Genomic DNA, 27,043 nt, shown 5'->3' on the forward strand with positions numbered 1-27,043 from the left:
CACGTTGAGAGAGGGACTGCCCTGCTTAGGGGCCTTGCTGCCTGCTCCTGCCTTCCACTGGTGGCCTGCTTTATCTTGCACTGCTTGGGCCTCCATTTTGGGCCTGTTGGTGAGGAGAGGCCGGGGCCTCAATTTTTGGTCACCCCGGCTTCCTCCTCAGGCCCTTGGGCACGTTGAGAGAGGGCCTGCCCTGCTTAGGGGCCTTGCTGCCTGCTCCTGCCTTCCACTGGTGGCCTGCTTTATCTTGCGCTGCTTGGGCCTCCATTTTGGGCCTATTGGTGAGGAGAGGCCGGGGCCTCAATTTTTGGTCACCCCGGCTTCCTCCTCAGGCCCTTGGGCACGTTGAGAGAGGGCCTGCCCTGCTTAGGGGCCTTGCTGCCTGCTCCTGCCTTCCACCTGGTGGCCTCTGTTTTAACTGCTTATTGAGCCAGTGCAGGGCAGAGGGGTGGGGTGGGGAGAGAGTGTGTGTGTGCGTGCGTGCAGTCTCTGCGTCCAATCCCTGCGTCCCTGGGGCACATGCTCAGTAGTGCGGAAAACGGGACACAGGGAATCTGGATGCAGAGACATAGGGACTTTATTATATAGGATGAACAATCATCATTGTCTATATGCACACCAAATTGCAATAAATTTACCAATAAATTCTTTAAATAAAACAAGCATCACATGAGTCAACAGTGTGATGCAGCAGCAAAAAAGTTAATGCTATTCTCGGCTGCATCAAGAGAAGTAGAGTATCCAGATCAAGGGGAGTCATTGTACCACTCTATTCTGCCTTAGTCAGACAACCCGTGGAATGCTGTGTCCAATTCTGGGTGCCACAATTTAAGATGGATATTGACAAGCTGGAGCGTGTGCAGAGGAGGGCAACCAAGATGATCAAGGATCTGGAAACCAAGCCCTTATGAGGAATGGTTGAGGGAGCTGGGTATGTTTAGCCTGGAGAAGAGGAAACTGAGAGGAGATATGAGAATCACCCGCAAATATCTTAAGGGCTGTCCCATGGAAGATGGAACAAGCTTGTTTTCTCCTGCTCTGGAGGGTAGGACTCAAACCAATGGCTTCAAGTTACAAAAAAGGAGATTCTGACTAAATATCAGGAAAAACTTGCTGACAGTAAGAGCTGTTCGACAGTGGAACTGTCTCCCTTGGGAGGTTGTGAACTCTCCTTCCTTGGAGGCTGGGTGGTCATTTGTCATGGATGCTTTAGTTGAGATTGCTGCATTGCAGGGGGTTGGGCTGGATCAGGCATAGGCAAACTTGGCCCTCTAGATGCTTTGGGACTACAACTCCCATCATCCCTGACCACTGGTCCTGTTAGCTAGGGATGATGTGAGTTGTAGTCCCAAGACAGCTGGAGGACCAAGTTCGCCTATGCTTGGGCTAGATGGGCCTTGGGATCCCTTCCAACTCTGCAACGATTATTTGATTCTTCATCTGCTTCCATGCGATGACTGCCACGCTTGAAGGGTTGCCTATAGTGCAATGCAGCAGGATGGTCACTGGCCGCTGCTTGCTCTTCATCTTGGAAGGACAGGCTTGCAGCAGCCCAGCAGAAGCCAAACAAGATGAATTTTAACAAGGAGAAATGTAAGGTACTACACTTGGGCAAAAAAAATGAAAGGCACAAATACAGGATGGGTGACACCTGGCTTGAGAGCAGTACATGTGAAAAGGACCTAGGAGTCTTGGTAGACCACAGACTTGACATGAGTCAGCAGTGTGATGCAGCAGCTAAAAAAGCCAATGCAATTCTGGGCTGCATCAATAGGAGTATAGCATCTAGATCAAGGGAAGTAATAGTATCACTGTATTCTGCTCTGGTCAGACCTCACCTGGAGTACTGTGTCCAGTTCTGGGCACCACAGTTCAAGAAGGATACTGACAAACTGGAACGTGTCCAGAAGAGGGCAACCAAAATGGTCAAAGGCCTGGAAACTATGCCTTATGAGGAACGGCTTAGGGAGCTGGGTATGTTTAGCCTGGAGAAGAGAAGGTTAAGGGGTGATATGATAGCCATGTTCAAATATATGAAAGGATGTCATATGGAGGAGGGAGGAAGATTTTTTTCTGCTGCTCCAGAGAAGCGGACATGGAGCAATGGATTCAAACTTCAAGAAAGAAGATTCCACCTCAACATTAGGAAGAACTTCCTGACAGTAAGAGCTGTTCGGCAGTGGAATTTGCTCCCAAGGAGTGTGGTGGAGTCTCCTTCTTTGGAGGTCTTTAAGCAGAGGCTTGACAGCCATATGTCAAGAATGCTTTGATGGTGTTTCCTGCTTGGCAGGGGGTTGGACTGGATGGCCCTTGTGGTCTCTTCCAACTCTATGATTCTATGATCTACATGGCAGTAGAAAACAGCATCTTTTGTGGAATATTTTGTAATTTCCAAGGGAAAAACACACCTGTCAATGGTTACGGAACAATTTGCTGCAAAAGTGAGCAGCATAAGTTCATCATGCTATACTCTTTGTCCACTGAATTATATCCATACCTAAAATACTCTCTTTCCCCATATACACCTGCCTGGACCCAGATATGACCATCCCAGGCCCTCCTCTGCATGGCCTCTCCATGTGTGGAGCAAACTACAAAACTCCACAGCAAACTACAAAACTCAGGTTGGAACATTTGCCTAGACAATGAAGTACATTTGAACTCCACCACAGCAACAAGATCTTCCTGAGTTCTGGCATGTTTCTGTGGCAATGGTCACATAGCATAGTAAACCACGGTTTACAAACAGTAGATGTTGCCCTGCGACTCTTTAAAATGAAAGTTCTCCCACTACTTCTGGTGGGCATTGCCTTGGGTTCGCGTAGGGACTTTGTAAGATTGGAATCTATCCAATCACAATTCCTCAGGGCCATTCTCAGGATCCCCCTTCTGTTGCGGGTGTGATCATGAGATTGGAGACCGGTTGCCAAGCCTTTACGTATGTGGCCCTGAAAGCGAAATTATGGCTATGGCTCAAACTATGTTTCAGACCGATGGGTTTGGCCCCCCTGATTCTGAGGGATAATTTTAAATCTCCATGGGAAAGGGATTCTTAAATATTGATTATAAAATATTTACGGTAATTATAGCAAATGGAATGCAAATTTCCCTAAATGGAATAATAAAAAGAGACCAAGCTGGATTCCTTCCGGGAAGGCACATAAAAAATAATACAAGGATAATTATAGATCTATTAGAGTATGCGGAAATGAAGCCTAGTATGAAAATAGCAATGTTGTTGGTGGACGCCGAAAAAGCTTTGACAGTGTTTCATGGAGGTTCTTAATCAAAACATGCGAAAGTCTATATTTAGGGAATAGAATTATGAATGGAATTCAAGCAATCTATAGAGAACAAAAAGCAAAATTTATTATAAACAATGAAATCACAGAGGGATTTAATATTGAAAGGGGGACAAGACAAGGCTGCCCCCTGTCACCACTTTTGTTCATTATGGTACTACTGGAAATGTTATTAATTGCATTAAGATAAGATAGTGAAATAAGGGGTATAAATTTGGAAAAATTATGTTATAAAGTTAAAGTGTTCGTCGATGACGTGATTATAACAACAGAAACACCAGAAGTAAGTATTCAGAAGTCACTAGGTAAAATGAAAGAATTGGGTGAGGTCTCAGGATTTAAATTGAATAAGGAGAAGTCAAAAATGTTGATTAAAAAATATGAGAGCGAAAGATGAATTAGAGCTGGAAAAGATGACAGGAGTTAAGGTAAATTATTTGGGGATACAGTTTACAAATAATAATAATACAAACTTATTTAAAGATAACTACATCAAGAAGTGGAAAGAAATTAAGGGAAGTATGGAAAAGTGGAAGAGTTTGAAAAATTTCTCTATGGGGAAGAATACCAATGATAAAAATGTTGGCGTTATGGAAAAATTTATTTCTTTTTCAAAACATCCCAACTGTGATCGAAACAAAACATTTTAAGGATTGGCAAAAAGATCTTGCCGATTTCATCTGGCAAGGGAAAAAAGCAAGAATAAAAACAGAAGTAATGATGGGACCAAAAGAAATTGGAGAATTTACAGTTCCAGACCAGAGAAGATATTACGAAGCTGCGTGTTGGAGTTGGTTGAGGGAGTGGTTGCTTTTATAAAATACTGAATTACTAGAACTGGAAGGATGGGATAAAATCTTTGGCTGGCACAGGTATCTGATGTATGGGAAAATACAAATGCATAAGGGATTTAAGAATCATCTGGTAAGAAAAGCTCTATTTGAAGTATGGGAAAGAACAAAAGAGAAAATAATAGATAAAACTCCATGGTGGATGTCTCTAATAGAGGCAAATTCTACATTAAAAATTAATAGGAGAAAAAATTGGCCAGTTTATAGAGATTTGATAGAAGGATCAAGTCGAAATTATAAGGGGGGGGGACATATGAGTTGATATGATTGCATGATTAATCACAAAAATGGGCAGTTTTACTGGCTATAATTGGGGAGGGGGGACGTTCTTACAGATTCTGCAGATATCATAAAGCAAGGGAAATGTGTAAAATACAAAGCATTATGCATAGTACTAATGCATTCCTTTAAAATAAATAAGAATAATTAAAAATATTGTCCTCCATGACAGCTGGATACTGTAACTTCATTTGTTTCTTTTCTGGCTTCAAGCATACATTGCAGGTGACTGCTTAGTCAGCTGCATAACTAACAAAAATATATCTCACATTGTCCAGCCACATTGCTGGTTTGTATACTAGCCAACACATATATGACTAATGCAAATCATTGGACAATTTATTTCTGTTCCACTTCCGTTTGTTTGCATTTGGCTTTCACGTGCCAGAAGCCTCTTTTCTTTATGGAGGAAAGTGAGTCTTCCTCTGGATTCCCAACAGTTTTGGTTAGTGCACATTAATAGGAATTAAGTGCGAGAGGCATGTAACTTTTAAGTGTATTGTAGCTGAACCCCTCTAAGGGAATATTACGGTAGCAAAATCAGGTGGCAATTGAGGTTGTTCCACAAAATCCCCTAGTTCATGTGCCTTCCCTTCCCTTCCCTAAGACATTAGAATAGAATAGAATAGAATAGAATAGAATAGAATAGATACTTTATTGTCATTGTACAACAAAATTGAATGTCATCCCATAAAAAACAAAATAAAAACGCAATTACAGCCACACACACACATACATACACACCCATTCCAACTCCCCGGGATCATATTATTTAGTTACAGCATTTAAGATGGTTATAGCTCTTGGATAGAAACTGTTTTTTAATCTATTCGTTCTTGATCTAATTGTTCTGTATCTCTTGCCCGAAGGCAATGGTAACATTGCAGTCTAGTGGGTGAACTGTGGTTTGGCGACAGCTGAACTATGGATTGATGCTCACACTCCCCTCCTCTCCCTTTGCTGGTTAGTGACACCTGTGGTTTATTGTAGTGTCTGAATTGACATAAGCCTTATCATTGCCAACTTTTGTTTTGCTTTCAAACTGGAGTGTCAAACCAGGATCTCTAATCTCGGGTGTTTATTTTAATTAAAAGTGGATCATTTGTCAGAATAAGCTATTTTTATAAGCTAATTAAGCTTAAGCTGAAAGTGAAACCACTCATTGGAGTCTAAATCTTGGTCCAAAGTAAACAAGATTTTTCCTGGAGAGTTCTGGATGGCTGCACCTTAACTTATCTACTCCCCTGTGTGTTTTAGATATCTCTGGGGAAAGGACTCTTCAAAAGGGGCAGGTTCCATGCCTTCAACTTGGCTGGCCCATTCCCAGTGCCTCCATTGGGCTTCTCCTTCCTCTTCACTTTCTCTGGTCGGCTCTGTCTCCCCACCTGGGCGTCTTTCTTTCCATCAGGGAGATGAATTAAGAGTGGCTGCATGGCAGCTGCTTCTTCCACAAGCTAGAGCTTCCAGGCTATGTCCGAACAGTCTTCTCAGCAGCCATTGCTTAGCTTGGTTTCCCTCTTTTTGAGAGATGACTTTGTTGTGCAGCATCAGGAGGAAATTGGGGGTGGAGAAAACAGAGGGAAGGCAGAGGGACAAGTTTGCAATCAATTTCATAAAGATTTGCAAGAGTTTAACTTCTAGGATTTTACGTCGCCCAGAATTGTATGTTGAGTTCAAATTTCCAAACAGATAGAACAATGCTGCTGTTCCCCTCACCCCATTTTAATCTTTTTGCTGCCACAGCAGCAAAATTCATGAGTCTAAACATTTTAATAATGGAGATGTATATTTAAGAGTCTTCAATAATATATTCTCTGTTGGTTTCTGCATGTAAACATTATGAAATATGTATTCATAGTGTGGGGATGATTACATCTCAACTCTACTTTTGATAGCATGTTTTCATCTTCCAACCCCTTTCCTTATTCCAAAGCACCTTGATATAATTTATTTATAAATCAGACGTTCTCTTGATCTTTGAAACCTGGCTTCTGCAGACTTTCATGAGCTGTGTCTCCATCAGCAGAAACTCTGCAATTCTGGCAAGTCCTCCTCCTTGAAGAAAGTCAGTGTGGGTTTTTAATTGCCTGAAAACTCTTTCTAAACTATCTTGCATGTTCAAAAGATATTATCAGATCCCATTGCATTTTTAGCTCGCCATCTTATTTTATTTAATTTTGTAGTGTAACAATAATAAAAATGAATTTCTTCATTATTATTATTGTTACACTACAAAATTAAATAAAATTCCCAGGGATAACATGGCAGAAACTGCTACTGGAAGTTTGTCCTTATATTCCCTGTGAATATAGTGTCTGCTTGTGTTTGCAGAGTAAAACAATTTCTGCTAAACTGTCATTTGTTGTGGTAAGCTTAACCACTTGACAGAATTTTCATGCACATCCACAACACCCGATAACTATGGTATTGAGGTCCATCCTTTGGAAATTAAATGATTGTCTAGCCTTGCATAATCTTTTTACCTGGCAGACATGTTTGAGCAGTCCCTAAGGTCAAGGTTAGCTACTCTCCATCTGATGGTATCCATCTGTCTTGAGAGACAATGGAGTGCGCCTTCGGGGGTGAAGTCAAACCGCTGCATAGCAGCACCGAAGTGAGCTGGTATGAATGAGAAATCTAAAAGACATAAAATCGCCCATATATTAGAGAAACAAAATGTAGACATAATCTGCCTACAAGAAACTCACATAGTTAAAAGACATAATAGGGTATTGAAAAACAAGAAGTTGGGGAAAGAATTTACATCCTCAGACACCCAGAAAAAGAGAGGGGTAGTTATCTATGTAAAAGACAAATATGAAGCAAAACAAATTTTTAAAGACAATGAAGGCAGAATCCTAGGAGTTCAGATTGAAATAGAAGGGCAGAAACTGATGGTTGTGGGGGTGTATGCCCCTAATGACGCAAAAGTAGAATTTTATAAGAAACTAGATAAAATCTTGGAGGAATATATGGAACATAAGATCATTTTAGCCGGAGACTTTAATGGAGTAACATCCATAGAGTTGGACAAATCAACCAAAAAGAAAACAAATATCAGACAGGGGAAATTGCCAACCTCATTTGATTCACTAATAAAAAATAATGAGTTGGTGGATATATGGAGGTGGAAAAATCCGAAAGAAAAAGACTTTACATTCTTCTCGCAACAGTTTCAGAGCTGGAGCAGGATAGATCACATTTGGGTATCAAAAGAGTTAACAACTAAGGTAACTAAAACGGAAATAATGCCAAAAACTATATCAGACCATAGAGTAGTACTATTAGAATGGAAGATTAAAGAAATAAAAGCATTTAGATGGAAAATGAACGACAGTCTAATGGATGATGGTAAGATCTTAGGAAAAATGAAAGAACAACTAAAAATGTATTTCGAGATGAACTTGAACAAAGGTACAGACATTAAAGTAGTGTGGGACGCCAGTAAGGCGTTCATGCGGGGTCTCCTAATACAACAAAATTGTATCCGTAAGAGAGAAAAAGAAAGGAATAAAGAAATCATCCTAACAAAAATCAAGGAGACTGAGAAGAAATTGGCAAAAAAACCGCAGGACAAGAAATTAAAAGAAACATATAATATGCTGCAAACACAACTTGAGGGGCTAATTAGTCAAGAGATAGAATGGAAAATAAACATTTTAAAACAGAAGAGTTTTGAATTTGGCAATAAGACTGGAAAGTGGCTCGCCTGGCAATTGAAAAAAAGAAGATCGCAAAACATCATAAACAAAATTACCCAAAATGACAAAACAATAGACAGTCAGAAGGAGATAAAAAAGGCATTTCTTAAATTCTACAAGGAATTATATAAAGCACCGAAACCAGACATGGGAAAGATCATAGCATATTTAGAAGATCATAAATTAAATAAGATCCCGCAGGAATTGGCAGCTCAACTAGAAAAACCAATAGATGAAGAGGAAATTTTAGAAGCTATTAAAAAAGGTAAGGAGGGGAAGGCCCCAGGGCCTGATGGCTTGACAATAAAATATTATAAAAAACTCCAACAACAAATTGTACCACCTATGAAAGAAATAATGAATAATATAATGAAAGAGAGCCAATTACCTAAAACATGGCAAGATGCCTATATTACACTAATTCATAAAGAAGGGACAGATCCATCCAACGTAAAAAATTACAGGCCAATATCTCTGTTGAACACAGACTATAAAATTTTTGCAAATATATTGGCACAGAGACTTAAAAGAATATTGAACCAACAAATCCACTTAGATCAACAAGGTTTTCTACCCGGACGACAACTTAGAGAAAACATGAGAAACGTCCTAAACATAATAGATTATTTGGACGTCAAAATTAATAAACACGCAGCCCTTATTTTCATCGATGCCGAGAAGGCATTCGATAATGTCATATGGTGCTTTATGAAAAAGAACTTGGAGGTGATGGGGATAGGAAAGAGTTTGATGAACTGTGTGGAGGCAATATACAAAGAACAACAAGCCAAAATTATTATAAATAACGATTTGACTGAAGCCTTCTGTATCTCGAAAGGTACGAGGCAGGGCTGCCCGCTTTCGCCCCTACTGTTTATAGCCACACTAGAAGTTCTATTACAGAAAATAAGAAAAACAGAAAATATAATAGGAATTAAGCACGGAATAAGAGAATACAAACTAAAGGCCTTCGCTGACGATATAGTCTTAACGTTGCAAGATCCACAAACTTCATTAAAGGAGGCCTTAAGAGTAATAGAAGAGTATGGGGCGTTAGCGGGTTTAAAACTGAATAGAAACAAGACAAAAATGATGGTAAAAAATCTGAGTAGTACACAAACAGACCAGTTGCAACTAGAAACAGGAATAACGGCAGTTAAAAAAGCAAAATATCTAGGTGTCTGGTTGTCACCAAAAAACTCAAGTCTTTTTAAAGACAATTATATACCAACATGGAAGGAAGTGAAATCTAGTTTGGAAACGTGGAATAAACTGAATCTATCATGGTGTGGCAGAATGGCAGCCGTAAAGATGTCAATCTTGCCAAAATTACTTTTCTTGTTCCAAACAATCCCCATTATCACAGGCACAATACAATTTAAGGAATGGCAAAGGATAATCTCAAGGTTCATATGGCAGGGGAAGAAGCCCAGGGTAAAATTTAAAATACTAACGGACAAAAAAGAAAGGGGCGGCTTCTCCCTACCGGACCTTGGCCTGTATTATGAATCTGCCTGCATTTTATGGTTAATGGACTGGATAAAACTAGAGAATGTAGAACTACTTGATCTTGAAGGCTTTCAAAACCGATTTGGCTGGCACGCATACTTGTGGTGCGACAAGGCACAAGTTCATAGAGGTTTTTCACAACATACTATAAAGAAACCACTGCTGGAAGTCTGGCTGAGGTATAGGGAGTGGTTTGAAAGGAAGACTCCAGGGTGGTTATCGATGCAAGAGGCTCTATCGGTGAAGAAGCTAAATATGGAGAGGACTTGGTTGAAGTATAGGGACATAATAACAGCAGAGGATAATACTTTTAAGATGAGGACATACGAAGAGTTAAAAGATAAACTACAAGGATGGTGGGAATACCAACAGATCTATAGCTCATTTGTAAAGGATAGAAGAGCAAAAGGGTTTGAGCAATCAAAGACAATATTGGAGGAATTAGCAATGGATAATAATACGAAAAAGCTATCAAAAATCTACGAATTTTTACTTGAGTGGAAGACCAAGGATGAACAAACCAAATCCGTCATGATTAAATGGGCTATAGACTTAGGATACAACATTGACTATGTAGAATGGCAGAAATTATGGAACGTGAGAATGAAATTTACAGCCTGTACATCATTGAAAGAAAATCTATATAAAATGATGTACAGGTGGTATTTCACACCAATGAAATTGTTCAAATTGTTTAAGACTGGGGATAAAAAATGCTGGAAGTGTGGTACCCAAGAGGGCGATTTCATCCATATGTGGTGGAAATGCCAAAAGGTAAAGAATTATTGGGAGAACATATACAACAAAATAAAAAAAGATCTTAAGATATACAATAAAGAAAAAGCCAGAGGCCTTCCTCTTAGGAATGGTGGGAGAAGATGTAGAGAAAAATGATATAAAACTTTTCCTCTATGCAACAACTGGAGCGAGAATGATCTTAGCCCAGGTATGGAAGCAGGATAAAATCCCTACAATAGAGGATTGGCGTAAAAAGATGGTGGAGTACATGCAAGTAGCTAGACTAACTTCAAAAATAAGACACCAAGATAACGAAACGTATGAAAGAGAATGGGGAAATTTTTTGAAATATAGGTGGTATGTACTGAGCTGAATCCTAGAACAATAGGATTCAGAATCAGCGGGAGCTACCCAATCCAACTCCAGGTGGAAGTGAATCCGCAACCTGGTTGGCCTGCTGGAGCAGCCAATCAGGCGGCTGGCAGAAGTGAATCTGCTACCTGATTGGCCTGAAGGAGCAGCCAATCAGGCTGCAGGCAGAAGTCAATCCACAATATAATTGGCCCACAGGTGTAGCCCTGAAGTAGCCAATCACGCAAGGCCCATTGTGTAAATAATGTATATAAGCAGATGGTTTTGGGAAAAGAGCCATTCTTCTTCTCCTCTTCTCCTTGATGACTATGAACTGAATAAAGAGCATGAAATTCACTCTCGACTCCGAGTACATTTCACTGGCGACGAAGGTGGGATCCTGCTGAGCTGACCGCCACCACGCACTGCACCGCAGCACCGCCACCTGCTGCACCGCTGCATCACACCGTGCATCCAGGCTTCAGCTCCAGGACCCAAGGAACCCAGAATGGCAACCGACAGCAGCTTCTCGCCATTCAAACCAGCATCAGGAGACTGGGAAGGGTACGCCGCCCGTTTCAACTTCCTCCTGCAAGCAAAAGAAGTCACCAACGATGCCATGAAGAGGGCGACATTCTTCAGCGTCTGTGGAGAGGAGACGTTTGAAATCGCCCGGGCTCTCCTTGCACCTAGAGATGTCGCTACCGTCTCTTACAAAACAATAATGGAACGGCTGAAGGAGCACTTCTCACCACAGCCCTCGGTGGTAGCTTGCCGAAATGCCTTCTACGCAAAGCGGCAAGCCCCGGGGGAAACCATAACTGGGTTTGTGACCTCCCTCCGCCAAGCCGCCCGGCTATGCAACTTCTCAGAGTTGGAGAACATGCTTCGTGACCGCCTCGTCAGTGGCCTGAGGGACGAGATGTTGCAACGACGCCTCTACGCCAAAAAAGACCTCACGTTCCAGATTGCTCTGGAGGAAGCCCTGGCAACCGAAGCCGCCGAGAGGTCAACGCAAGAGGCACGACCGGCCCCGCCATCCCAACCGAGGGTCTACCACGAAGACCTCACCGACGAATCCGAATCTGACAGGAAGTACACCGAGTACAGCGGCGCACTCAAGCAGCACACACACCACAGCAGCCTCGACGAGAAGGAGGGAACTGTGCAAGCTGCGGGGAGAACCACGAGAGGAGGACCTGTCGTTTCCGCAACGCAGAGTGCAGGCAGTGCAGAAAATTGGGACACATCGCCCGGGTGTGTCGGGCTCGACTCACCCGTCGACAAGCATCAGATGACCGACCCAGGAGCCCCAGGTCACACGGCACCATGCACCAAGGCAACTCGACGGAGATCACGGACTACCAGGTATTCCAGTTGCCCCATCCCAGCACAGAGAAAATTTATATAGAGGTACAGATAGAGGGAGCCCCATGCCGCATGGAGCTGGACACGGGTTCAACTCTATCCATAATCTTGGCCCGAACATTAAGGGAACTGTGCCCTAATGGGGGTCCCAAACTAAGGCCGGCCCCATTCACCCTCCGGGACTTCCAGAAACGTAAGGTCCCTACAATGGGGGTGGGGACCTTCAGGGTGCAATATCGAGGGCGAAAGCAACAATTGGACTTTCTGGTAGTTAAGGGCCCCTACGTTAGCTTACTGGGACTGGCATGGTTTGGACCTCTGGGGCTAGCCGTTACCGGGGTGAACCGCACTAGCTTACAAGTGGACGTGGACGCCATATGCAAAGAGTTTCCAGGGGTTTTCGATGGGGCATTGGGACGATATACAGGACTCCCCATTGCCCTACAGCTAGACCCCGCTGTACGACCCATCAGGCACAAGGCCCGCCGGGTCCCGTTCGCCCTGAAACCCCGCATAGACGAGGAATTGGACCGGCTCGTGGAGCAAGGAGTGCTGGAGCCGGTGCCCAACGCCCCCTGGGAAACTCCAATTGTCACACCCGTCAAGCCTAACGGTTCGGTCCGCATCTGTGCAGACTACAAATGCACCATAAACAAGGCTCTCACGGCCCATGCATACCCAGTGCCAGTGGTCAGCCATGTCCTCGCCACCCTGGCTGGGTCAAAAATCTTTGGCAAACTGGACTTGGCCCAAGCGTATCAACAGTTGCCTGTGGACGAAGCCACAGCAGAGGCTCAGACGATTGTGACGCACAGAGGGGCATTCAGAGTAAAGCGGCTGCAATTTGGCGTTAGCGTGGCACCAGGCATATTCCAGAATCTAATGGACTCTCTCCTTAAAGGGATTCCTGGCGTCACCCCCTTCTTCGATGATGTACTGATCGCCGGGCCCACACCAGAGGAATTTGAGGACCGCCTCCGCTCCGTCCTGCACCGTTTCCAGACGGCGGGCCTCAAGGTGAAGCGGGAAAAGTGTTTACTGGGAGTGCCGCAGGTGGACTTTCTGGGATTTAAGGTGGACGCAGAAGGGGTCCATCCAACCGGTGACAAGGTACGGGCCATTTGTGAGGCCCCAGCGCCCAAGAGCAAGCCCGAACTTCAGTCATTCTTGGGACTATTGAACTTTTACCATGCCTTCCTTCCCCATAAGGCAGCGGTAGCGGAGCCCCTACACAGACTCCTAGATAAAAGGGCCCCTTGGGTGTGGGGCCAGCGACAAAGGGCCGCATTCCAGGCAGTCAAGGACTTGCTCGTCTCGAACTCGGTCTTGGCACACTTCGACGAGAGGCTGCCAGTGGTGCTGGCATGCGACGCCTCTCCCTATGGCATCGGCGTTGTCCTGGGACACCAACTCCCGGATGGAAGAGAGGTGCCGGTGGCATACTTCTCCCAGACGCTTGCTGCAGCCGAACGAAACTACTCACAGATTGACAAGGAGGGTCTGGCAATCGTGAAGGGCGTAAAAAAATTCCATGATTTCTTGTACGGGCGGCCCTTTACCATAGTGACTGACCACAAGCCGTTGCTTGGCCTGTTTGCCCCCGAGAAGCAGACCCCCGAAGTGTTGTCTCCACGTGTCCTCAGGTGGTCAATTTTCCTTGCCGGCTACCAGTATGCACTAATCCACCGCCCTGGGAAGGCGATGGGCCACGCAGACGCCCTCAGCAGGCTACCACTACCAGAAACAGGCCCCGACCCAGCGCCTGCGCAAGAGGTTATGACCCTGGAGCTGCTTCCCGACCGACCCATTCAGGCACAAGAAGTTGCGCACCATTCCACAAAAGATAGGGTCATCTCCCGGGTCCTGGACTGGGTGTGGCGAGGATGGCCCAGCAGCAGCCCCGGGCCAGAATTCGCTGGCTACACAAACCGCAAACATGAACTGTCGGCCCACAAGGGGTGCCTGTTATGGGGAAGCAGGGTTGTTGTTCCCGCAAAAGGGTCCTCACAGCCCTACACGAGACACACCCAGGGGTAGTGAGGATGAAGGCCCTTGCCAGGAGTTATGTGTGGTGGCCGGGGATTGACAGAGAGATAGAGGCCTGGGTCCAACACTGCCAGACCTGCCAAGAATCCCGCCCGGATCCCCCAAGGGCCCCAGTCCAGCCCTGGGAGTCCGCCCGACATCCATGGTCACGCTTGCACGTGGACTTCACTGGCCCCTTCCAGGGAAAAACATTATTCATAGTGGTGGATTCCTACACCAAATGGCTGGAGGTCGCACTGGTACCGTCCACTTCTACGGCGGCAGCCATCCGGGTACTACGTAAGCTTTTTGCAACCCACGGGCTCCCTGACACCCTCGTCTCGGACAATGGAACCGCATTCACGTCAGAGGAGTTCCAGACCTTCACAGCGCAGAACGCCATCCGCCACATCCGCTCAGCACCATTCCACCCTGCCACCAATGGCCAAGCAGAGCGCATGGTGCGGACCACCAAGGACAGCCTCCGCCGCATGACACAAGGGGCCTGGGAATACCGCCTTGCCGCATTTCTTCTAGCACAGCACAGCACCCCAAGCACAACGACGGGCCGGAGCCCAGCTGAACTACTAATGGGCCGACGCCTTGCAACTAGACTGGACCGACTTCACCCCGACAGAGCCCAGGATGAGGTAGTGGTGGGGAAAGGCAGGAACCCCCGGACATTTGTGGCCCAGGACGCAGTGTACGCAAAGAATTTTGGGGCAGGCCCAGCATGGGTACCCGCCACAGTCACCAAGGTGACCGGTCCCGTGTCGTACGAGGTACTAACGGAAGGGGGGCAATGTTGGCGCCGCCACTGCGACCAGCTACGGCGATGATTCCCAGGAGGAACCCGGGAGGAGAGTGGGACAGAGGGGTCCCAAGGGGACAGCAGGGCAGTGAGGCCTGTAGAGCGAGAGGGGTGGGCAGGGGAAGCAGAAGCAGTAGGCACAGAGGGGCGCCCCGAGGCTGGAAGGACACCGGAACCAGAGCTACAACCTAGTGGTTCAGTGGCGCCAGACCAGACAGCCCCGGCACAGCCAGCAGCCTCAGAACACGAGCCAGAACCAGAACCCCTGACCAAGGAACACCCCAGGCCACAACGCACACAGAGGCGGCCAGCAGACCTTGGGGACTACGAATGCAACTTCCCGGGCAGGACTGGAACTTAGAGGGGAGGGGTGTTATGTACTGAGCTGAATCCTAGAACAATAGGATTCAGAATCAGCGGGAGCTACCCAATCCAACTCCAGGTGGAAGTGAATCCGCAACCTGGTTGGCCTGCTGGAGCAGCCAATCAGGCGGCTGGCAGAAGTGAATCTGCTACCTGATTGGCCTGTAGGAGCAGCCAATCAGGCTGCAGGCAGAAGTCAATCCACAATATAATTGGCCCACAGGTGTAGCCCTGAAGCAGCCAATCATGCAAGGCCCATTGTGTAAATAATGTATATAAGCAGATGGTTTTGGGAAAAGAGCCATTCTTCTTCTCCTCTTCTCCTTGATGACTATGAGCTGAATAAAGAGCATGAAATTCACTCTCGACTCCGAGTACATTTCAATATGGATAGGATATTAACATCATAAGGAGCTCAGCAAAACGAACACAATCTCATAACCATGGCTTAAACTTCTTTATTGGCACTCAGGCAGAACAACAAATGCAATGTATTAGATAATAAGACAAGTTTTCAAATGCATAGAGTGTATAAATTGGATTGACACAAACATGGAAAGAAAATTGAGTACATATGTGAAGAAATTAATAATAATGAAACCAGGATCATAAACATAAAGAAAGACAAACCGCGCAAATGTAAAGTAGTCTATAAAAAGGCAAACAAAGGTAGAGTGGAAGCCATATTTTAATTTATGCATTAATATGTGATTTACAGTTAAAGATTTTTTCCTTTTTTTTCTTTTTTCTTTTTTCCTTTTCCTTTTTCTTTTTCCCTCTCCCCTTTTTTCTCTTTTTATTTACTGCTGGAAAATAATGTTACAGAAAATTTGACATAAGTGAAATGTATTTGGCTGTAAATATGTAAAGTAAATAAAGATTATTATGGAAATAATAAAAAAAGATGTGATCCAAAGGAAAGCAGAGCATTACATTTGGCACCAGCTTGACTGCAGGAGTTGCCAGAAGGAGGTGTACAAGGCGCCGTCCGACCCTCTTAGGGACTCCACTGCGGATTTGTGTAGGGTTTACTCCTTAGCCTTTTCTTCTCCCAAAGATGTCCCACAAGGCAGCAGAGGATTAGGGCCAGAGTTTTCCTTCTCCTAGATGGGCTCCCTTCCCAGGTGGATGAGCCCCACCTGCCCTCACTTCCCTCTACGGCACATGCAGGAACTGCCAACTTTACTGTTGGACCCACTCTTGGTCTTGCCCACTCCAACCGCTGGAGCCTGTTTTTGCATTCATGGTGTGTGTGTGTGTGTGTGTAAATATATATTCCACAAAATTTTATAAAGAGATGTCTTCAAAGAGGGTTGCGTAAGGTTGCCATATGTCTGGGGAAACCGAGACATGTCCTCTTTTGGGGGGCCAACATGGGTGGATTTTTACATTTTAAAGGAAGTCAGGGTTTTTTTGGGGGTGGGGGGAGCTTGGGCTTGGGCTTGGGCTGCTCTGCATGCCTTGGCTGCTGCCAGCCCAAGGGGGGGGGGGGAGGCGCAAATAACAAAAGAATAACAAGAATGTCCCTTGGGGGTTCTTCTGCTTTAGGTTTTGGACATGCCATAGATTCTTTCAATTGTTTCAAACTCCAGAGCAATATCATGAAGCATCTTATTAATACTGCAAAAGCTTCCCATCAAGTTGATTCTGCAAAGTGCTCTGGTGCTCCACAGATACAGACGTTAAGGCAGTGGTCTCTATCCTGTGCATTTCTCAACATTAATTTGATGTCTGCCTGCATTATTTTGATTCATTTGATTGCAGGCCAGTTTTTCAGCCTGAGCTCCATAGCTTTGTTTGCTGCTATCACAACACCTTCAACTGTTTGAATACATTCGGATGTGAGGTTTTTGCCCAATCTTGGGGCAACTCCTTCCAGACGGGCTAACACTGTTGCATCAAGTGACTTTTCTTCTCATTCTGAATTATTTTTGCCAATCCTTTGAGGCTGTGCTGCTGTAGTGGGACTGCCGCATTCCCGTTCCAGCGGTTCTCTGCTGGTCTGAGAAAGAGTCAAAAACCAGTCATCCAGTGTGGTGTTATTTGGGAGTTTTCAGCTTCTACAGTGCATAGCCCTTAGCTGTCAAGTATCCCGTTTTTCATGGGAAACTCCCAGATTTTAATCCGTTTCCCACTGTTCTCCCGAATGGAGAAAAATCCCGGAAAACCCCCCTCCCCGGATTTCCTACCTGCCATTGAGCCTACATTTTGGGTGCTGCTCTGACCATATGTGGGCACCGGAAATAGGGCAGAGCGGCACTGGAAGTCACTTCTACGCATGCTCAGCGGCCATCTTGGTGGTGGCCGCATGCTTCTACGCAACGTCCGGTGCCGCACTGCTGCTGATCCCACATTTTTCAGCAGGAGACTTGGCAGGTATGGTGGGGGGGGCGTGGCACAGTTTAAAGCAAATGATTTAATTAAAGCAGACTGTGCTTCTAATTGCCTTCAGGGTGAGAGGGAGTCATGGTTTAAGATGCCCTTTTCACTCTGTGATGTAACCACTCCCCTTTAATCGTTTTCAGTTTGGACTTCTTTTTCTCCTTGTGTGGTTCTGCGGATGTGCCTTCAGAAGGCATGGGAGATGTATCTATACATTGCCTGAAACTGGTTTAAAGACCCTCCTCGTAGAAGAAGACCCACATAGAAGAAGACTCCCCTGTTTCTGCTTTCTGGAAACAGGATTCACTGACCCCTCCTCCTTTCTTTTTTTTTTTCCAGAAGCCTTTGAAATTGTAGTGCGGCATGCGAGAAACTACACCAACTCCATGTTCAGAAACTATTATCGCAATATAGCTGCCAGAGCTTCTAAATTGGTGGGGGAGTTTTTTACAGACATATCCTTGTACATCCTGGGCTCAGACATCAACGTCAATGACATGATAAATGAATTCTTTGACAGCTTGTTCCCATTGGTCTACCCGCGCCTGGTGAAGCCGGGCTCACTGGATCCTTCACTGGAAATGACCGAGTGCCTCCGACTTGCCCAGCGAGACCTGAAGGTGTTTGGGAACTTTCCCAAAATCATGATGACACAGGTGTCCAAGTCTCTCCAGGTGACGCGAGTCTTCCTCCAGGCACTCAACCTTGGCATTGAGGTGGTGAACACCACTGACCACTTGAAGTTCAGCAAGGACTGTGGGAGGGCCCTGCTGAAGATGTGGTACTGTGCCCATTGCCAAGACCTTATGATGGTGCAGCCATGTGCTGGGTTCTGTGGCTCTGTGCTGCAGGGGTGCCTGGCCAGCGTGGTGGAGATAGATAGCTATTGGCAGGAGTACCTCCGTTCTCTGGAAGGGCTGACGAGAGGCATGAGGGGCATCTACAACATGGAGCATGTGCTTCTCAGTCTCTTCTCCTTGATACAAGATGCCATCACGTACATGCAGAAGAATGCTGGGAAGCTGTCAGTGACGGTGAGTTCTCCTTCCAGTTTTTACAGACCATTTGCTCTACAGTGGGAAGCAGTTCTGCTTCTGAATACCAGTAACTAGAACCTGCAGGAGGGGAGCTTAGGGCCAGCTTGCTGGTTTCCCGTTGGGGCATCTGGCTGGCCATCGGGAGAGCAGGATACTGAGCCAGGCATGCCACTGGCCTGATCCAGCAGGCTCTTCTCATGTTTCTATTATTTCTTTATTTCTTTGAGAGGGGTGAGCGGAAAGAAACATATGCAGAAGCAACTACGTGTGAACATGTGCAATAGAGCTTAGCAACAGCTGAGGAAAATCCCAGATCCCAAATCAGGCTGATCCGGGGTTTGCTTGGAATGGGTTTGAGGCATTCTTGGGTTGGATGCACCTGGGAAAATCTGCCACTGTCAAAGTGGGTGGCCATTTTAAACCCTAATTAAACATGCAGTTGTGGGAGGGGAGGATAAGGAGATGCAGGCGGATACTCTCGCCTGTCCTTTCCCCCCTTCCTCGCTGCTGACTGCATAGTACCCCCTGAGTCTCTTCCTCCCTGCAGAGGCTGAAGATGTGCCCCTTTACCCTATTTTCAGGGCCCACCTTGTTTCACATTGCTTTGGACTGTTTCTGATACTGTGTTTTAATTCTTGTCACCTGCCCTAGTACCTTGGGGTCAAGGAAGGGGAAATGATAAACAAACAAACAAACAAACAAACAAAAAATTAAATTAGGATTTAAAACATGAAAAGGAAGTATTTGGGTGTAATATAGAACTGCAATGATGTTGGCCACATTTACACATAGAAACCAACTGCCTTCTAGATGGTTTTTGTTTTTATATTAAATAGTGAGGAGCGAAGGGTGGTTTACAGTATAAAAACACAAAATGCATAATATAGTAAACGCAACAATACAACCCTCCCACAGTTTATGAGGCCTGGGAGAAGAGGAATGCTTTTGCCTGACAACTAAAAATACAGTATGGCAGTGATGGGCAACCTTTTGAGCTTGGTGTGTCAAATTTCGCCAAAAAACCGAGCATAACTCGGGTGGTGTGTCACTTCAAGAAAAAAACATAATTTCATGATATTTATAGTTTAAATAACAAAAATGTATACTTGTAATATATAACTGTATTTAATAAAGAAAAAACTAATTATTTAAGCAAACCAAACCTAAAACCCCTTATTTATCACAAAGTGCCCAGAGTTGTTGAGCTTTTTGGGGGGGAGCTGCTGACCAAAGTTTTGGAGGTTTTTTGTGGGGTGCCCCAAAGCTGCTGCGCTTTGGGGAGGGGAGAACAGAAATAAATGAGGCATAATACCTTCGCTGGAACTAACACGCAGCACCAACATAGTCTGCCAAAGCGCCAAAAAAACCAGCACAGAACTGGTTAAAAAATGAACGCTGTTACACCCAATCATCGTCTGCCAAAGCGCCAGAAAAAACAGCACAGAAAGGGTTAAAACAATCTCTGGCTACCAGCAGCAACAACAAAAAAGGATCTGGGTTTTAAGAGCGGAGACAACAGGTTTTAACAGCGGAGACAAGCTGTAGCGTGATGAGGAGCGGGAGAACAAATGGGGGGGGGACAACAACAACAGCGCGAATGGGCCGATGGGCTGCGTGCCAGCAGTGAGGGCTCTGTGTGTCACATCTGACACGCCTGTCATAGGTTCACCATCACTGCGGGATGTAATGAAGGCCCCAGGTGAGCCTCCCTGGGGAGAGCATTGCACAAACAAGGAGCCACTGCAGAAAAGGCCCGTTCTCATGTTGCCGCTCTCCAGACCTCTCATGGAGAGAGGGCACACGAAGAAGGGCCTCAGAAGATGATCTCAGGGTCCAGGAAGATCAATATGGGGGGAGGCAGTCCTTGAGGAATTGTAGTCCTGAGCTGTTTAAGGTTCAGCACTTTGAACTGGGTCCAGAAACTATTTGGCAGTCAGTGCAGATGGGCCAGGATTCACATTATATGTTCAAACTATCCTGCCCCAGTGAGTAACCTGGCTGCTAAATTTTTGCACCATCTGAAGTTTCCAAACCATCTTCAGAGGCAGTTTCTTGTAATTGTAAATGAAGATAACATCAGATTGCAAAAAAAAGGTATTGCAAAAAAACTGCATTCTGATTCCTCCCCAGTATATCTTCAGAAAATGCCCCCCACTGAACCTCATGCTCTGGAGGAAGGAGCAGACACAAGTGTACATGAGAAGAATGGGAGGGTCCCTCCTCACTCATAGAATCATAGAATAGAATCATAGAATCGTAGAGTTGGAAGAGACCACAAGGGCCATCCAGTCCAACCCCCTGCCAAGCAGGAAACACCATCAAAGCATTCTTGACATATGGCTGTCAAGCCTCTGCTTAGACCTCCAAAGAAGGAGACTCCACCACACTCCTTGGGAGCAAATTCCACTGCTGAACAGCTCTTACTGTCAGGAAGTTCTTCCTAATGTTTAGCTGGAATCTTCTTTCTTGTAGTTTGAATCCATTACTCCGTGTCCGCTTCTCTGGAGCAGCAGAAAACAACCTTTCTCCCTCCTCTATATGACATCCTTTCATATATTTGAACATGGCTATCATATCACCCCTTAACCTTCTCTTCTCCAGGATAAACATACCCAGCTCCCTAAGCCGTTCCTCATAAGGCACGGGTGTCAAACACAAGGCCCGGGGGCCAAATCCGGCCCGCCAGACCTCGTCATGTGGCCCGCCGAGCGCCCCAGCCAGCGGGACCCAGCCGACAAAGCGCCGACAAACAGCTGGGGCCTGAGGGGGGGGGTAGAAAGGCGGCCGGAGCAGCGCTGCGTGGAGCGCCCTGAGCCACAGCAGGAGAAGGAGGAGGCAGCTTGCCAGGTCAGCGCCCAGCAGCGCCGCACGGAGAGTCCCGAGCCTCTGCGACGCAGCAGTGTTCTGTAGCACTTTGAATCCTCCTCCTCCTGCCACGGCTCGGCGCCTGGAAACGGCGGCTGCTGCTGCTGAAGCACAGACAAAGCACCCAGCAGCGCCGCGTGGAGGAGGAAGAGGATTCAAAGTGCTACAGAGCACTGCTGCGTCCCAGAGGCTCAGGACTCTCCGTACGGCGCTGCCGGGCACCGACCCGGCAAGCCGCCTCCTCCTCTTGCCTCACCTCCACCACCTCCTCCTCCTGCCGCGGCTCAGCCTCATGAACGTGAGCTCAGCAGCGGCTCAGCCTCATGAACGTGCAACTCTGAGGCTTTACACACGTCTCCTAAAACGGACACCCGCTGCCTCACGCTGCACGGGAAATGCTTTTTGCCCCTGGGTCCCTTCGCGCTCTTTTCTGGCGCTGAATCAAGGTGGCGACCCCCCCTTCCCTTTCTTCCTTCCTTTCTCTCGTTCTTATTCTTTCTTTCCCTCTCTACTTCCTTCCTTCTTTCTCCCTTTCCGTCTTCTCTCCCTCTTTCTTTTTCTTTCCTTCTTTATTCCCTTCCTTCTTTCCTACTCTTCTTTCTCTCCCCTCTTTCCTTCCTCTCTCCCTCCTGCTCCCTCTTTTCTTCCTTCCTTCCTTTCTTCCTTCCATCCTTCCCATCTTTCTTCCTCTCCCTCATTCTTATTCTTTCTTTCCCTCTCTACTTCCTTCCTTCTTTCTCCCTTTCCGTCTTCTCTCCCTCTTTCTTTTTCCTTCCTTCTTTATTCCCTTCCTTCTTTCCTACTCTTCTTTCTCTCCCCTCTTTCCTTCCTTCCTCTCTCCCTCCTGCTCCCTCTTTTCTTCCTTCCTTCCTTCCTTCCTTCCTTCCTTCCTTCCTTCCTTCCTTCCTTCCCATCTTTCTTCCTCTCCCTCATTCTTATTCTTTCTTTCCCTCTCTACTTCCTTCCTTCTTTCTCCCTTTCTGTCTTCTCTCCCTCTTTCTTTTTCTTTCCTTCTTTATTCCCTCCCTTCTTTCCTACTCTTCTTTCTCTCCCCTCTTTTCTTCCTTCCTCCCTCCCCTCCCCTCCCCTCCCTCTCCCTCTCCTCAGAAACATAGGATGCTGCTTTATACTTCTGGCCCTTAAACCCTGGAACCAGGAGAGCAGCTCCAGTGAGTCAACCTCAGCCAGTCCCTTTGGTGAAGGGTGGTGGCTCACTGGCAGAACATCTGTCCTGCATGCAGAAGGACCCCAGCATCTCCAGGTACCAGTAGCTCTGCAAAGCTCCTGCATGAAACCCTAGCGAGCCTCCACCACCCAGTGCAGTTACCAAAAATCATTTTTCAATAAATTGTACAATGATTGTACATTTGAATATCTACTTGCCATTATTCTGACTATGTTTCTGCTTTCAGAGCTAGTTATTACTTACATTATTACAAAAAAACAGTAATAATTGAATGCAGTGACAATAATTTATGATAATAAAGAGTGGACACATAGTCCTACAGATACAACCGGCCCTTTGAGGTTGACCAAACTGCTGATGCGGCCCCCGATGAATTTGAGTTTGACACCCCTGTCATAAGGCATTGTTTCCAGGCCTTTGACCATTTTGGTTGCCCTCTTCTGGACACATTCCAGCTTGTCAGTATCCTTCTTGAACTGTGGTGCCCAGAACTGGACACAGTTCTCCAGGTGAGGTCTGACCAGAGCAGAATACAGTGGTACTATTACTTCCCTTGATGTAGATGCTATACTCCTATTGATGCAGCCCAGAATTGCATTGGCTTTTTTAGCTGCTGCATCACACTGTTGACTCATGTCAAGTTTGTGGTCTACCAAGACTCCTAGGTCCTTTTCACATGTACTGCTCTCAAGCCAGGTGTCTCCCATCCTGTATTTGTGCCTTTCATTTTTTTTTTTTTTGCCCAAGTGTAGTACTTTACATTTCTCCCTTTTAACATTGTCTAATCTGTTAAGGTCATTTTGAAGTGTGATCCTGTCCTCGAATGAGGCTTCACTCAAGCCTCCTGGAACCCTACCAGAAAGTTTTTTCAGCAGAACAGTTGTCAGATTTCCTTGAAGACCAGCCTTGCCAGTGATGTTTAAATGCTGCTGATGACCAGTGTAAATGAGAGAGGCTTCCTTTCCCTCTCCTTGAAATTCACTTTGCATTGACCAGCCTGGGGGTGTGGGGGTCTTGATGATGGCTAACTCTCCTACAACAACATGGGGCTGGATCAAGTGTTCTCTATTCATTGGCACAAGGACTTTTGCACTAGAGGATGGATGAGTTTGAATGTTGCACAACAGAGGAATCCAGTGCAACAGTTGTGCTAGTGGACACTCGTTGCCCAGGCAATTGAGGTGCACTCTGTTGTGCAACAATGTTATGAGTGATCTGTTTGCTTGTTCATTTGTGCAACAACTTTCTGCTGGCACAAAACATTTCACCTTTGGAATGAATGTGCAGTTGACTTGCAACTTGTGTGATTGCAGCTTTACGCAGCCAGCCAGCTGAAATCACCCAAATTAAATGCACACAAGGTGGAGAGCTTATAAGCTCTCAGACTTGCTTACTGGGGTCTGAGAGGTTCACAGAGCCTGGCTAGCAAGGCACAGAACAAAGCTTGCTTGGAATGTCAGCTTCAGAAAGGTGGGGATGGTTATGTGGGGTTGTTCTGGCTATACCCACAACTTCGTGTGCAATCCCTGGGATGTAACCCTGTGCGTGATGCATGTCAACTGTCCCACTAAATGACTTTAACTTACTGCTCCATTGGATACAACCTATAGATTTCTTTTTTAAAAATTTCATCAGTATAATAACAAGAAAATGGAAAGAAACATTGGCAGCTCAAGTCAACAATAAAAATAATACACCAATTCTGAAATATATATCTTGATGCAGTTTGTCCATATGGCCAAATAGGCATCTAAATGAGATTGATGGTTATCGGATCCATATTTAAAAATTTGTGCATCCCTATAACAATATTTGGCTTAGCCTGAGTGCTTTAGAATGACCTCCCTTCCAGTTGAGCAATGTGTTGTCAGAATTAATTATCTGTGCTGTTTGTTCTTCTTCCCCATTGCATTCCCAGGAAGTCCCATGAGTACTTAGAATCATAGAGTTGGAAGAGACCACAAGGGCCATCCAGTCCAACACCCTGCCAAGCAGGAAACACCATCAAAGCATTCTTGACATATGCCTGTCAAGCCTCTGCTTAAAGACCTCCAAAGAAGGAGACTCCACCACACTCCTTGGTAGCAAATTCCACTGCCGAACAACTCTTACTGTCAGGAAGTTCTTCCTAATGTTTAGGTGGAATCTTCTTTCTTGAAGTTTGAATCCATTGCTCCGTGTCCGCTTCTCTGGAGCAGCAGAAAACAACCTTTCACCCTCCTCTATATGACATCCTTTAATATATTTGAACATGGCTATCATATCACCCCTTAACCTTCTCTTCTCCAGGCTAAACATACCCAGCTCCCTAAGCCGTTCCTTGTAAGGCATCGGTTCGAGGCCTTTGACCATTTTGGTTGCCCTCATCTGGACACGTTCCAGCTTGTCAGTATCTTTCTTGAACTGTGGTGCCCAGAACTGGACACAGTACTCCAGGTGAGGTCTGACCAGAGCAGAATACAGTGGTACTATTACTTTCCTTGATCTAGATGCTATACTCCTATTGATGCAGCCCAGAATTGCATTGGCTTTTTTAGCTGCTGCATCACACTGCTGACTCATGTCAAGTTTGTGGTCTACCAAGACTCCTAGATCCTTTTCACATGTACTGCTCTCAAGCCAGGTGTCACCCATCCTGTATTTGTGCCTTTCATTTTTTTTGCCCAAGTGTAGTACTTTACATTACTCCTTGTTAAAATTCATCTTGTTTGCTTTGGCCCAGTTGTCTAATCTGTTAAGGTCATTTTGAAGTGTGATCCTGTCCTCTGGGATATTAACCACCCCTCCCAATTTGGTGTCATCTGCAAACTTGATCAGGATGCCCTCAAGCCCATCATCCAAGGCATTGATAAAGATGTTGAATAAGATTGGGCCCAAGACAGAACCCTGTGGCACCCCACTAGTCACTACTCTCCAGGAGGAGAAGGAGCCATTGATGAGCACCCTTTGGGTTCGGTCAGTCAGCCAGTTAAAGATCCACTGAATGGTAGCATTGTCTAGCCCACATTTTACCAGCTTCTTTACAAGAATATCATGGGGCACCTTGTCAAAGGCCTTGCTGAAATCAAGATAGGCTACATCCACAGTGTTCCCTTCATCTACCAGGCTTGTAATTCTGTAAAAAAATGAGATTACTTGCAAGCAAGAAATACTCAGTTTGCAGTCTGTAACTGATGGATTTAGGAGAATGGGTCAATTCTGACCACTAGACATGCTGGCGGATGGCTGGCAGGAACTGTTCAGAATCCAGATGCTGCTATAAGCTGCTCTGAGTCAAACATAGAGTATCGTGGGCTTGGCAGAGAAATAGCTTTGGGTTGGTAGAATGCTGCTGTAGATGCAAAATGCAAAAAGGGCCTGGAGAGCTTTATTTGGGGCTAGGAGAAAGAGGAACAGCAGAGAAGATTTAACTCACAGTTTGAAAGGAATGAAGTGTGATGAAGGATTTCTGCCTTACAAAAGGGCAACCAAAATAGTCAAAGGCCTGGAAACGATGCCTTATGAGGAACGGCTTAGGGAGCTGGGCATGTTTAGCCTGGAGAAGAGAAGGTTAAGGGGTGATATGATAGCCATGTTCAAATATATTAAAGGGGCCCCTGACCATCAGGTCCAGTCGTGTCCGACTCCGGGGTTGCGGTGCTCATCTCGCTCTATAGGCCGAGGGAGCCAGCGTTTGTCTGCAGACAGCTTCCGGGTCATGTGGCCAGCATGACAAAGCTGCTTCTGGCGAACCAGAGCAGCGCACAGAAATGAAATATTAAAGGATGCCATATATAGGAGGGAGAAAGGTTGTTTTCTGCTGCTCCAGAGAAGCGGACACAGAGCAATGGATTCAAACCACAAGAAAGAAGATTCCACCTTAACATTAGGAAGAACTTCCTGAAAGTAAGAGCTGTTCGGCAGTGGAATTTGCTGCCAAGGAACTGTGGTGGAGTCTCCTTCTTTGGAGGTCTTTAAGCAGAGGCTTGACAGCCATCTGTCAGGAATGCTTTGATGGTGTTTCCTGCTTGGCAGGGGGTTGGACTGGATGGCCCTAGTGGTTTTTTCCAACTATGATTCTAACTGCAGGGAACTAGCTGACAGGTGGAGGGGGGCTAGGAGGAGGAAGGGCTGGTGATTTTAAACAAATGGCCTTTTCTGTTCTGGGATTAATAACTCGTGAACAATTTACTGGTACATTAAAGGTAAACAAAGATTCAAATGGATAACTGGAGGAGAACCGTGATTAAAGCACTTGGGGATAAAGCTGTTCAGCATTTCACTTGTTACTCACAGCAC

The 27,043-nt window shown here is 45.7% G+C and overlaps 1 protein-coding gene across 3 annotated transcripts in view; it reads left to right on the top strand.

Moving 5' to 3' along the window:
• The window catches only part of GPC3 (glypican 3), a 225,059-nt gene that overhangs the window by 68,463 nt on the left and 129,553 nt on the right, over positions 1–27,043 (top strand). For all 3 annotated transcript variants that reach the window (XM_060270435.1, XM_060270437.1, XM_060270436.1), the window contains exon 3: positions 18,017–18,711. In XM_060270435.1, coding sequence (XP_060126418.1) covers positions 18,017–18,711 — 695 coding nt within the window. The remainder of the gene's footprint in view (positions 1–18,016; positions 18,712–27,043) is intronic.

This window comes from Zootoca vivipara, chromosome Z (assembly GCF_963506605.1).
Source record: "Zootoca vivipara chromosome Z, rZooViv1.1, whole genome shotgun sequence".
Classification (NCBI taxonomy): Eukaryota; Metazoa; Chordata; class Lepidosauria; order Squamata; family Lacertidae; genus Zootoca; species Zootoca vivipara.